General features: G+C 42.9%; 1 protein-coding gene across 2 annotated transcripts; it reads right to left on the reverse strand.

Annotated features, from left to right (window-relative positions):
• Positions 1-8,945: 8,945 nt before the first annotated feature.
• LOC139536106 (SUZ RNA-binding domain-containing-like) lies at positions 8,946-12,837 on the reverse strand. Of its 2 annotated transcripts, XR_011667258.1 has the most exons (5): positions 12,532-12,837; positions 11,788-11,837; positions 11,412-11,681; positions 11,139-11,315; positions 8,946-10,974 (listed from the first exon to the last, which is right to left on the reverse strand). XR_011667258.1 is itself a non-coding variant. In XM_071336265.1 (4 exons), exons 1-4 carry the CDS (start codon positions 12,580-12,582, stop codon positions 11,201-11,203), a joined length of 486 nt encoding a protein of 161 aa, XP_071192366.1. In that variant the 5' UTR covers positions 12,583-12,837; the 3' UTR covers positions 8,946-11,200. The 2 variants fall into 2 exon arrangements, 1 of the variants encoding a protein (XP_071192366.1); XM_071336265.1 differs by having other exon boundaries at positions 8,946-11,315.
• Between the last annotated feature and the right edge of the window lie 828 nt (positions 12,838-13,665).

The following is a 13,665-nucleotide window of genomic DNA, read 5'->3' on the forward strand; positions in this document are numbered from 1 at the left end:
TGGGACGGCGCAATACCATCCGAGTAGGGGCAGTGTGGGAAGTGTTGGATGAGAGCGAGAGGGAAAAGGATACAAGGTAGTGGTCGGAGACTTGGAGGGGAGTTGCAATGAGATTAGTGGAAGAACAGCATCTAGTAAAGATGAGGTCAAGCGTATTGCCTGCCTTGTGAGTAGGGGGGGAAGGTGAGAGGGTGAGGTCAAAAGAGGAGAGGAGTGGAAAGAAGGAGGCAGAGAGGAATGAGTCAAAGGTAGACGTGGGGAGGTTAAAGTCACCCAGAACTGTGAGAGGTGAGCCATCCTCAGGAAAGGAACTTATCAGGGCGTCAAGCTCATTGATGAACTCTCCAAGGGAACCTGGAGGGCGATAAATGATAAGGATGTTAAGCTTGAAAGGGCTGGTAACTGTGACAGCATGGAATTCAAAGGAGGCGATAGACAGATGGGTCAGGGGAGAAAGAGAGAATGTCCACTTGGGAGAGATGAGGATCCCAGTGCCACCACCCCGCTGACCAGAAGCTCTCGGGGTGTGCGAGAACACGTGGGCAGACGAGGAGAGAGCAGTAGGAGTAGCAGTGTTATCAGTGGTAATCCATGTTTCCGTCAGTGCCAAGAAGTCGAGGGACTGGAGGGAAGCATAGGCTGAGATGAACTCTGCCTTGTTGGCCGCAGATCGGCAGTTCCAGAGGCTGCCTGAGACCTGGAACTCCACGTGGGTCGTGCGCGCTGGGACCACCAGGTTAGAGTAGCAGCGGCCACGCGGTGTGAAGCGTTTGTATGGTCTGTGCAGAGAGGAGAGAACAGGGATAGACAGACACATAGTTGACAGGCTACAGAAGAGGCTACGCTAATGCAAAGGAGATTGGAATGACAAGTGGACTACACGTCTCGAATGTTCAGAAAGTTAAGCTTACGTTGCAAAAAATCTTATTGACTAAAATGATATAGTACTGCTGGCTGGTGAAATAGGCTAGCTAGCAGTGGCTGTGTTGTTGACTTTGTTTGAAAGTGTAGCTGGCTAGGTAACCTCTAACTGGCTAGGTAACCTCGACAATTACTCTAGACTACACAATTATCTTGGATACAAAGACGGCTATGTAGCCAGCTAAGATCAAACAAATCAAACTGTTGTACTGTAATGAAATGAAATGTAATACTACCTGTAATACTACCTGTGGAGCAAAGCGGAATGCAACTACTCGCTCCAAACCAAACCGGAAGTGCGTATCGTAGAGGGAGAGGCAATAGAAGTGTTGTTTCTTGTATTATTGTCTTTTGTGTCTTTAGAGGACTGCTTCACCTTAATGTCCCCTTTCCCTTTTCTTCTGTCCTTATTTTGTCCCACTTTGTCCCTTCTTTGTCCCTTCTTCTCTTCTGCCAACTAGACACTCCTTGTTAGCTAGCTAGCTTCTTTCAGGAATGTCCCTAGCAACTGCATCGCTCTGCAGATAACAATGTTCCATTCTGTCCTCCTCCCCTTCTGATATTCTACATAGCACCACATGGTTTAACAGATACATTGACATATGAAGACAAGCCTGACCTCTCCCCTCTCTGGGCCCCAATTGACTCAGCCCTAGCTCAGAAGGGGAAAATGCACTGCCAACCCTATAGTCCAAAGGGCACCATTCTAATGACAAGTATCTCACAAGCATATGATGAAAATAACATCTTATCTATCTATGTTACCTAGTAAATCTGATTCAGCCACGACAAGATGCACAGGTCAAGAGAAATTTGAGTAATCAAGGTGACAGACATTGACACATTCAATACTGCCTTGTGCACACTTGCCTGCATCTAGCTGATCTAGGGTGTAATCATTAGTCCAACAGTTGCAAATGAGAGTTTCTATTGGACAAATTCAGGTATGTTTATCCCCATTTCGTTCCGTTTAAGAAATGTTTTTTAACAGAATCGGCGGAATGAATACACCCCTGATCACACCTTTTGTTTTATATGTAATGTAAGTGCCTTAATGTGTTGGGACCCCAGGAAGAGTAGCTGCTGCCTTGGCAACAGCTAATGGGGATCCCTAATAAATACAAATACACACAAGCACAGTTCACTTTCATAGCAGCCACATACAAACAGCATGATCCTTTTGATCGTTGTATAATTCCTTTTCGCATCTATGCGCTCTTCTCCTCTCACCTTTTCCCTTCACTTGTGGACTTCAGTGCACAACACATCAGCTGTCTGTAACCAGGAAGAAAAAAAATCCAAACCGCTACACACAGCCTACATCGTTGTCACCATATTAGCTAATGTCATAGACAACATAGCTACTAAAACCAACGTGTTAGTAAACCCGCTACAATCATGCACCATGTACAGTCAGCAAGCAGTTTAGCAGTTACACCGGCTGGCCCCGGTGGCAATAAATTAATAAAACCAAAAACTTACCTTGACTTGGAAGAGTTTCAGTGTTGGATAGCTATAGCCAGCTAGCAAACATTGCACCCCTCTGTTTAAGCCAGGTGTTTGAATAGGCTAAACTAGCTGCATTCACTAGCTAAGTGAAAAAAAATACAAATTATAGCAAGCTCTCTCCCGCTTGCTTCCCCTTAATTTTTTATGAAATTAATTTGTTCAAAACTGTTCTAGTATAGTAACTACTCACCACATTTTATGCACTGCAGTGCTAGCTAGCTGTAGTTAATGCTTAAAGTACTAGATTCATTCTCTGTCAGCATGTCAACATGCTGCAAGAGCTCTGATAGGATGGAGGACGTCCTCCGGAAGTTGTCATAATTACTGTGTAAGTCAATGGAAGCGGTTGAAAACCACAAGCCTCCTAGGTTTTGTATTGAATTCGATGTACCCAGAGCACTGACAGTGGTTCTGAACTTGAGCACAATGCTGGACAGAAAGTTGCTCCCATCACTCCTGCGAATTGGGTAACTTTTGCAAATGCTTTATTGTCTGAGTGAGGGAAATGCTGTAAATAAAGAGGACTCGATGTGTTTTGAAAGATGAGACGTTGAGGATGATAAATACCGCTTTGATGTCATATAAGCAAGCCAAACACACGTCCAAATGTGCACTTCACTTTTCCATATCATAAAACTCATGAAACTTAGTGGAAACGTTTTTGATAACTATGCTTGATGTACAGTTACAAGGCTGTATCACAACCCGGCCGTGATTGGGAGTCCCATATTGCGTTGCACAATTGGCCCAGCATCGTCCGGGTTTGGCTGGCGTAGGCCGTCATTGTAAATAAGAATTTGTTCTTAACTGACTTGCCTAGTTAAATAAAACATTTGTGGGGAACACATCTGAATGCACGTGTGACTATTCTATGCCCACCAAAATGATGATCTGCTTCTCTGAATTGCCTTGTGAACGCCTAACACTGTAAGATTGTATTTTGTAACTTAGCTGGCCATGTCGGCAATAGAACACCCTTTCAAATAATGCCCACCTAACCAGATTGAGATTTATAATGGACTGTTTTTGGAATGCGCAAACAACAGTATGTGTGTGATGGCGGGGATGCAGGGCTGTGTTCCAAACAAAACAACTACTAGTCTGCTTTGCTCTAGTTCGTCAACAACACAGCTAGGAAAGCTCAAAATAACACCTTATAGCTCAAAATAACACCTTATAGTTGAACACTTCTTTCTCACTTCTTTCTCAACTGCACACTTTGCATTTGTATTTATTATGGATCCCAATTAGTTCCTGCCAAGGCAGCAGTTACTCTTCCTGGGGTCCAGCAAAATGAAGGCATTTATTAAAAAACTTCAACATTACAATACATTCACAACACATGAAGTGTGTGCCCTCAGGCCCCTACTCTTATACCACATATCTACAACACAAAATCCATGTGTACGTGTATGTATAGTGCGTGTTATTGTGTGTGTGTATGCATGTGTCTCATATGTTTGCGTTTGTGTTGCTTCACAGTCCCTGCTGTTCCATAAGGTGTATTTGTATCTGTTTTTTAAATCAAATTTTACTGCTTGCATGAGTTAGTTGATGTGGAATAGAGTTCCATGTAGTCATGGCTCTATGTAGTACTGTGCGCCTTTCATAGTCTGTTCTGGACTTGGGGACTAACAAAAACCTCTGGTGGCATGTCTTGTGGGGTATGCATGGGTGTCCGAGCTGTGTGCCAGTAGTTTAGACACACAGCTCGGTGCATTCAACATGTCAATACCTCTCACAAATACAAGTAGTGATGAAGTCGATCTCTCCTACACTTTGAGCCAGGAGAGATTGACATGCATATTATTGTTAGCACTCTGTGTACATCCAAGGGCCAGCCATGCTGCCCATTGTGGCACCTGACCACACGACTGAACAGTAGTCTAGGTGCGACAAAACTAGGGCCTGTAGAACCTGCCTTGTTGATAGTGTTAAGAAGGCATAGCAGCGCTTTATTATGGACAGACTTCTCTCCATCTTAGCTACTGTTATATCAATATGTTTTCACCATGACCGTTTACAATCCAGGGTTACTCCAAGCAGTTTAGCCACCTCAACATACGTAAATCCAACCACAACTCTCTCCTTCTGATTCCTGCTTACAAGCAAAAATTAAAGCAGGAAGCACCAGTGACTCGGTCTATAAAAAAGTGGTCAGATGAAGCAGATGCTAAACTACAGGACTGTTTTGCTATCACAGACTGGAACATGTTCCGGGATTCTTCCGATGACATTGAGGAATATACCACATCAGTCACTGGCTTTATCAATAAGCGCATTGAGGACGTCGCCCCACAGTGACTGTACGTACATACCCCAACCAGAAGCCATTGATTACAGGCAACATTCACACTGAGCTAAAGGGTAGAGCTGCCGCTTTCAAGGTGCGGGACTCTAACCCGGAAGCTTACAAGAAATCCCGCTATGCCCTGCGACGAACCATCAAACAGGCAAAGCGTCAATACAGGGCTAAGATTGAATCATACTACACCGGCTCTGACGCTCGTCGGATGTGGCAGGGCTTGCAAACTATTACAGACTACAAAGGGAAGCACAGCCGCGAGCTGCCCAGTGACACAAGCCTACCAGACGAGCTAAATCACTTCTATGCTCGCTTCGAGGCAAGCAACACTGAGGCATGCATGAGAGAATCAGCTGTTCCGGACGACTATGTGATCACGCTCTCCGTAGCCGACGTGAGTAAGACCTTTAAACAGGTCAACATAAACAAGGCTGCGGGGCCAGACGGACTACCAGTACGTGTGCCCCGGGCATGTGCTGACCAACTAGCAGGTGTCTTCACTGACATTTTCAACATGTCCCTGATTGAGTCTGTAATAGCAACATCTTTCAAGCAGACCACAATAGTCCTTGTGCCCAAGAACACAAAGGCAACCTGCCTAAATGACTACAGACTCGTAGAACTCACGTCCGTAGCCATGAAGTGCTTTGAAAGGCTGGTAATGGCTCACATAAACACCATTATCCCAGAAACCCTAGACCCACTCCAATTTGCATACCGCCCAAACAGATCCACAGATGATGCAATCTCTATTGCACTCCACACTGCCCTTTCCCACCTGGACAAAAGGAACACCTATGTGAGAATGCTATTCATTGACTACAGCTCAGCGTTCAACACCATAGTATCCTCTAAGCTCAGCACTAAGCTAAGGAACCTGGGACTAAACACCTCCCTCTACAACTGGATCCTGGACTTCCTGACGGGCCGGCCCCAGGTGGTGAGGGTAGGTAGCAACACATCTGCCACACTGATCCTCAACACTGGAGCTCCCCAGGGGTGCGTGCTCAGTCCCCTCCTGTAGTCCCTGTTCACCCACGACTGCACGGCCAGGCACGACTCCAACACCATTAAGTTTGCAGACGACACAACAGTGGTAGGCCTGATCACCGACAACGACGAGACAGCCTATAGGGAGGAGGTCAGAGACCTGGCCGGGTGGTGCCAGAATAACAACCTATCCCTCAACGTAACCAAGACTAAGGAGATGATTGTGGACTACAGAAAAAGGAGCACCAAGCACGCCCCCATTCTCATCGACGGGGCTGTAGTGGAGCAGGTTGAGAGCTTCAAGTTCCTTGGTGTCCACATCAACAACAAACTAGAATGGTCCAAACACACCAAGACAGTTGTGAAGAGGACACGACAAAGCCTATTCCCCCTCAGGAATCTAAAAAGATTTGGCATGGGTCCTGAGATCCTCAAAAGGTTCTACAGCTGCAACATCGAGAGCATCCTGACCGGTTGCATCACTACCTGGTACGGCAATTGCTCGGTCTCCGACCGCAAGGCACTTCAGAGGGTAGTGCGTACGGCCCAGCACATCACTGGGGCAAAGCTGCCTGCCATCCACCTCTACACCAGGCGGTGCCAGAGGAAGGCCCTAAAAATTGTCAAAGACCCCAGCCACCCCAGTCATAGACTGTTCTCTCTACTACCGCATGGCAAGCGGTACCGGAGTGCCAAGTCTAGGACAAAAAGGCTTCTCAACAGTATTCACTGTAAGGTCTACACCTGTTGTATTCGGCATACGTGACAAATAAACTTTGATTTGATTTGAACTTGCTCAATTTCTACATTATTCATTACAATATATAGTGAATGATTTGTCCCAAATACAATGATTTTAGTTTTTGAAATATTTAGGACTAACTTATTCCTTGCCACCCATTCTGAAATGAACTGCAGCTCTTTGTTAAGTGTTGCAGTCATTTCAGTCGCTGTAGTAGCTGACGTATATAGTGTTGAGTCATCCGCATACATAGACACACTGGCCTTACTCAAAGCCAGTGGCATGTCATTAGTAAGTATGGAAAAAAGCAAGTGGCCTAGACAGCTGCCCTGGGGAGTTCCTGATTCTACCTGGATTATGTTGGAGAGGCTTCCATTAAAGAACTGTGATCTGTTAGACAGGTAACTATCTACAATATGTTTTATTTAACTAGGCAAGTCAGTTAAGAACAAAATCTTATTTACAATGACAGCCTAGGAACAGTTCTGCCTTGTTCAGGGGCAGAACGACAGATTTTTACCTTGTCAGCTCGGGGATTCGATCTAGCAACCTTTCGGTTACTGGCCCAACACTCCAAACACTAGGCTACCTGTCGCCCCAATATAGAAGGGGGTGTAAAGCCATAACATAGTTTTAACAGCAATAGACTATGATCGATGATATTAAAAGCAGCCCCCACAATCTTATCAATTTATTTCAGCCAAACATTAATTTGTGTAAGTGCTGTGCTTGTTGAATTTCCTTCCCTATAAGCGTGCTGAAAGTCTGTCAATTTGTTTACTGTAAAATAGCATTGTATCTGGTCAAACACCAAAAAGAGTAAATGAGGCTTTACTATTCTAAGGTAACGGAATGACTTTTGCTTCCCTCCAGGCCTGAAGGTACACACTTTCTAGTAGGCTTAAATTGAAGATATGCCAAATAGTGGCAATGTCATCCAGTAATTTTCCATCTAAGATGTCAGACTCCGGTGGCTTGTCATTGTTGATAGAATGTGGAAGAGGTGAAAAAAATGTCTAAGGAATTCAAAATGCTTGTCTTTCATAATTTGATCAGATATACTTGGATGTGTACTGTCAGTGTTTGTTGCTGGCATGTCAATCAAAAAATAATTAAAGTAGTTGGCAATATCAGTGGGTTTTGTGATGAATGAGCCATCAATCAAAGAATGATGGAGCCGAGTTTGGAAAGGTGTGTCACCTGGAGACACCATTTAGACCTTTCACTCAAACTCTAATTGTTTTGGTCATATGTTGCACCTACCCCAAATTGCCATTCTTGTGTTACTGAATGTATCCAGAGTATTTTCAGATTTCGTTATCAACAAATGCAGTGAAAAATACAGTAAATGTAAAATTCACATAAAATCAAGTGTCATGCTTGGATTCAGTCCTCAACTTTAGTCTAATTATTTTCCCATAATCTCCAAACTGTTCCCTTTTAATTGCTACCATCTTTATCCATATGCTCTTCATGTTTATTCTGTAAGAAACATGACTATTTAGCCCTATCCATATAGGCCAATTTGCGCAAATGTAAAGGGTTAACTGAGCATAAGAGGATGAACGCAAAGGGAGAAACATGACAGTGCTGCTTGAGACAAAATCTTAATCACTTTTAGGAGGACCTTTCCATAGTAAAACACTTATGTTTCATAATAGCCTTTCTGAGCATGGCACAGAAGTGGATATGAGTTTAACTTAGTTACATCTCAAATGTTTATTTTACATCCTTGTGTCTTTGAAGGGGCTAAAGGTTTTCAGAATAAGTTCTCTAATTACTGCAGTTTATTCAAACAAAATAGAACACAGAAGCAACATATCCAGGACGTTAGGCTAGACAAAACAGGACAGTTACTGTAAATTATGACATATCCAAGGAGACATACATTAGGATGACAGACACATTTATAGATCATGCTCAGGTTTGTAATAACACAAGACACATGTCAATGGTGCTTACTGCATTAAAGGCGATTTTCTCACCGGAAAGATCTCTATGCAATACCTCCACAACATGAAGGAAAACAATATCAGATTTTTGGCACCAAACTAATTTGAAAGCTAAAACATCGCAATAAAATTAGGGAACATTTAATCGTACATGGAGTTGTTACTGCCAAGGTTTAAATTTGAATAATTTCAAGCATTAGCCTAACTGACAGTAAACAATTGTTTTGTACCTGAATAGAACTTCAAAAGCACAGCTCATTGGGCACTTAACATTGACAACCATGGTCACATTAAGCATTTCTGAAATGCAATAACATTTGTCAGTTGTGCAGAATGTCATTCACATATGATTGTTTAAAGAATTCTGTAATAAATGTATTTGAAATGCTTCCTGTAGACATTGAGTTATGGGCCGTTTAGGGTTACATTTTCAGCTATACATGTCATCTGTAAAACTACTAATATGACTAAGTCCATGAACATATCCCATTTTACAAATTAGATAAATAAAATGCTGTACACCAAACATATTTGCAATTTTATGTTTCGCTTGTCAATAAGTTTATTAAAGGGCATAAAAAAATAAAATCGTTACAGGCTGATTTGTTTGTCGTTTTCATGTTTCCACATGACAGAAGATCCTTATCTCTTCATTGTCATCCATAACCGATGGTTACTGGAGCTGCGCAGGCTCAAATGCAGGGGTGAGGTCAAATCAGTTTACTATTCATATGGACTTAAATAATTACATTAATTCACTTTCTGAATTAAACCCAACACTGATCAGGAGGATCAGAATCCTCCATGGCTAGTCTCCTCCCTTTTCCAGGCTTATCTCTGATCTGGCAGGTGTGGAAACCGCACTCAGGGGGTTATACAATACACCTGCGTTTCTCCACCATATTGCTTTCAACTGTCTAGCCAGCTGTGATCAATAATCCTAATAAAGGAGAAGATGAAAATTACTTTTCAAGTGGCCCAGATGTAACATACTTTAGGTATACTCCAAATGAAAACCAAATCATATCCAAAAGAGGTTACCGTATGTGACTTTCTTTACAAAGTAGGCTATACAACAAGTCCAGTCAGTCACCATCTCTGGGATTACAGTTTAGCAGAACCACGATTTAGCTTGTCCAGCATTAAAACCTCTCTGAGAGAGGGGCCAAAAAACCACCTTCCTGGGGTTCTTAGGCTGGCCAAATGACAGACATGAGAGGCAAAGGGAGGACATAAAATTAAACAAATCACAGCATCCAAAAGCATTAACCTGAGGTGCCTTGGTAACTGTGGGGTCCAATATGAAACCAAATAATTTAAGGCATTTTGAGTTTACACATTTAGTATGGTTTAAAAACACCCAAGATGTAGTTTGTCATTTCATTAACAAAACTAGACAGATTGAAAGTTATGACATGTCCCACCTCCGCTGGGGAAAATTGGTTTTCTGTTCAACTTTGGCACTCTACTTAATAACATTGCCTTCTAACCAAGTAAATTGGAACATCCTTATCAATCTCTCTCGCACTCTATTGTAGTCTTTATTCAAACTTGTCTTTACCATCCTCTCTCCAAGTAAGGCAACCCTGGAGGGACAAAAAGAAAGACGGGGAAGAATAGAGATGCTGCTTAAAACACTCCTCCAGCCAATGGCTTCCTATTCAAACTCTGAATTTTAAAAAATAAGCTTTGGCCTACTTATGCTCCTTGTAATCTGTGGCCCCTTTTTCTTGCTTGTCTCTCTGCCCAAGAAGCAACAAGGCCACGCAGTTTGGATATTTTTCAGGATGACTTTTTGGCTGTCTATAAAATACAGTATTTTATCCTAATCTCAACATATATACTTACAGTATATTTTAATAATGGCTACTACGTTCAATGACCATGTGTATAAGATCCTATAAAAACATTCAGCTTCACTAAATTGTATATTATATAATTTGTTTTTCTTCTACTGTATATCATTGCCACTTTGAAAACAGATTAATAAACAAAAGCATCTAGATGCAAGAAAGACATTAACCTAATAATTCCAAATGCACCCTTCAGTTCCTGCCCAGTTTTTAAAAACAGGAAAATAAAACAAACCAGGAAAGTTGTTAAAAATTGAATTAAAAACATAAGACAAATATTAACATATACTGCCCAGGCAGATAGGCAGTTTAGCTAGATAAGCCGGGATTTCATATTGATTTCAGAATTATTGCTTGAATATGCCAACACGTCGTAGTGGCACCTTGTCACTCCCCTGCTCTATCCATGGCCCTCCTCCACTCATGTCTGTCGATAGGTTCATTCCCAACTTTCCCCTGGCCACCTTGAAGTCCCACAGACTCAGTCTGTCATTCACCTGGAGGGCAAGGCGGGCATGCCGCGGACCCTGGAAGACCCTGGTCCTCAGCAGAAGAGGGACACTGGAGAGGAGCATGGGGAAGCTCAGGGTGCATCATGGGAGATATCACAGTGTATCCTGAGGCAATGCCCTGGTCATAGTGTGGGGCAGACAGGGGATCTGACCCAACCCTCAGCAATCTCCCTGCAACCCTCCGCGCAGGCTAGAAACACGGCAGAGGGCAAAAGGCAAAGAGCGTGCCAACAGTCAGCAGAAAGGGGTGGTAGGGATACTTCAACTCATTCTGTGAGCCAATAATTTGTCTCTGTTGACCATCTATCAACACCACAACTTTTACATTTCATCCCACCACTGCGCTTCACGCACCATGCTACCTCCCCTTTATCCTCTGCACACCATGCCCACAAGAAGAGACGATGGATCCCCCTCTATCTGTAGCGACGGAAGCCTGAGGTACCGTCTGGGCCTGTGGGTTGGCGGATCACGTGATTGTTCAGACTAACCAGTTCTGGCTGTGGTGGTTGGGCACTCACTCGCACTGGTCTAATGGGGAGAGACAATGAAATATACTATAAGTGATTGAGAAACAGCTAGGTAATATGTTTACATAACCCATACCATTGAGTGTAGGTGTCTCACCTTTCTGGCCTGGGTTTGTCCTGAGGCGTTTCTTCAGAGCTAGCACTACCCAGAATCCTCCTGCGGGCCTCGGCATACTCTGCCTCCCGCTGGGCCAGTGACTTCGGCTGCTGGGTGGGGCGGTTGGATGAACCAGAGAACCCCAAGGAACCATTACTTGAGGGGCGCTTCAGAATTCGGATTTGAGGTGGGGGGGCTGCAGGTAGAGATTCATCCTGGATAACCATGGCAGTTCGTATAGGGGAGCTACCTGAGCTGATGCTTGCTTTCCTGAGGGAAGGGGCAGAGTTTGTATTAATCAACAAATCAAAACAAGTTGTGTTGTATAGCCATAACGTTATTATGGATGTTTTCAGTAGGATTTTATTTCACTCACTTTGCTTTCTGGCTTATCTTCAACTTTGCCTCAAGTCTTCTCTCAATTTCCTGAGAGACAGGCAAATAAACAGAAATACATTTGAAGTCTTCATTCAATTATTCAGTGAAAGAATAGAGCAAGAGACTCAGACAACGTTACATTTTTGTGATGAGCTGTGGGTGAATGGGTAGGTGACAGGAGACTTGACGTGCCATGATTTGACTCGGCATGCTAACTAGTTCCGTTGAATTCCAGTACTCAAATATTTGTGTTGAAATTTGAAAATAGTCGCAAAATTTACTTTGGCTAAGCAAATTAGTGGATTTTAACCTTAGAGAATACAGTTTACTACTGTAGCTGCTAGCCGATAACCAACTGCCAGGGTACGTACCATGATAGTACAAGCGACACTTTCCACAACCTGGCTAGCCAATTAGTTAACGTTAGCCAACTTCCTAATATTAACTTGCCGCTATCTAACTTCAACAGATGGTTGTGGACTCACTTTCTCCACTCATCGACTACAAAAATAAACCATATGATATAGCTAACGTTATGTTCTCCCGGCCAGGCCTTTCCAACACAACACCCCGGCTAAACTTGGGCCTGTAGCTACCGTTAGTGGAGCCTGGCTCAGCCATGGCGACAGGCTGCTCACTTCAGTTTCCTCATAAGGCATTGAACGTTCGACAGGCCAACCACACACAGTTCATGGCTTAAAAAAATATATATTAAAAAACTTGTATCGATTTTCTTCCTCACCCCGCTGTCTGCAGCTTCCTCCCAACTTTCGCAAACCTCTTCATCTTCCATAATACAGCGTCCAAGTCAGACACGGTAGCCTTAGCGTTTACAGTTCTTTCACAGACAGAACAATGAGCCAGACATTTGACCGGATGTATAAACGTGAAGCATCCGGTTGGCGTTTCCACTCACGACCAAATGTAGTGATGAGAGGAAGCCCAGTGGACTGCATTTTGTAGACTTTACCCATTGCCAAAGTACAAAAAAAGCGTTGTTTAGGGCTAATCGATATAATGCACACGCGCACTTCACAGAGTAGGTGTTCTTCTTCGATGATGTTTAACCACGGTTGGCATCCAATAAATGTTGCATTACCGCCACCTATTGGACTGGAGTATAACTCCCTTATACTTTGCTAAAAAATAAAGGAAATAAATCTACAGAACCCTACCATCTAACCCTACACTCATTAGAACCCACCACCCTAACTCCGCTATTTAAATATATATATTTCCTACCACAGGCCAACAACCTGAAAAGACGGGACACCACCACTCAACATATCCTGTAACTCTTCTGACTTCAAGTCGTATACACCCAAATACTTTTCTGCAGCTGCCACCACAACCTCAATTTTCTGCGACTTACGTTTTTATTTTTTTATTTAACCCCTCCACCACCCCCTCTTCAGAGGACAAATATCTTATTTATTTATTTTTTACAGCTTTTTTTCTACATATACATACATTTTACCTATACATTTTACATACACATTTAACATCTACATTTTACATACATGGAACTTTTATATATAACAACAATACATTACCAAACAAACTCTTTAATCCCAACCCTCAGCCACTCTCAGCCCATCCCACCTATCACCATAGACCGCCCTTGTTTGGTTTCCATATGCCATATATTTTTCAAATGTGCTGTGATGTTTTACAAAATGTTGGAATCTTTCTAATCGTATAGTATCCACAGATTGTGAGCTAAAGAGGAAAACCTTTCCTACAAGTATTATTATATTATTTATTGACTGGCTATGGCTTTCCAGATCGCCCAACACTGCTATTTGTAAGGTAATATTTTTGTGCATGTTGTGATTTTTTAACCATTCCTTAACCTGCGACCAGAAACAAGCCACAT

Source organism: Salvelinus alpinus, chromosome 12 (genome assembly GCF_045679555.1).
Source record: "Salvelinus alpinus chromosome 12, SLU_Salpinus.1, whole genome shotgun sequence".
In the NCBI taxonomy this organism is placed as follows: Eukaryota; Metazoa; Chordata; class Actinopteri; order Salmoniformes; family Salmonidae; genus Salvelinus; species Salvelinus alpinus.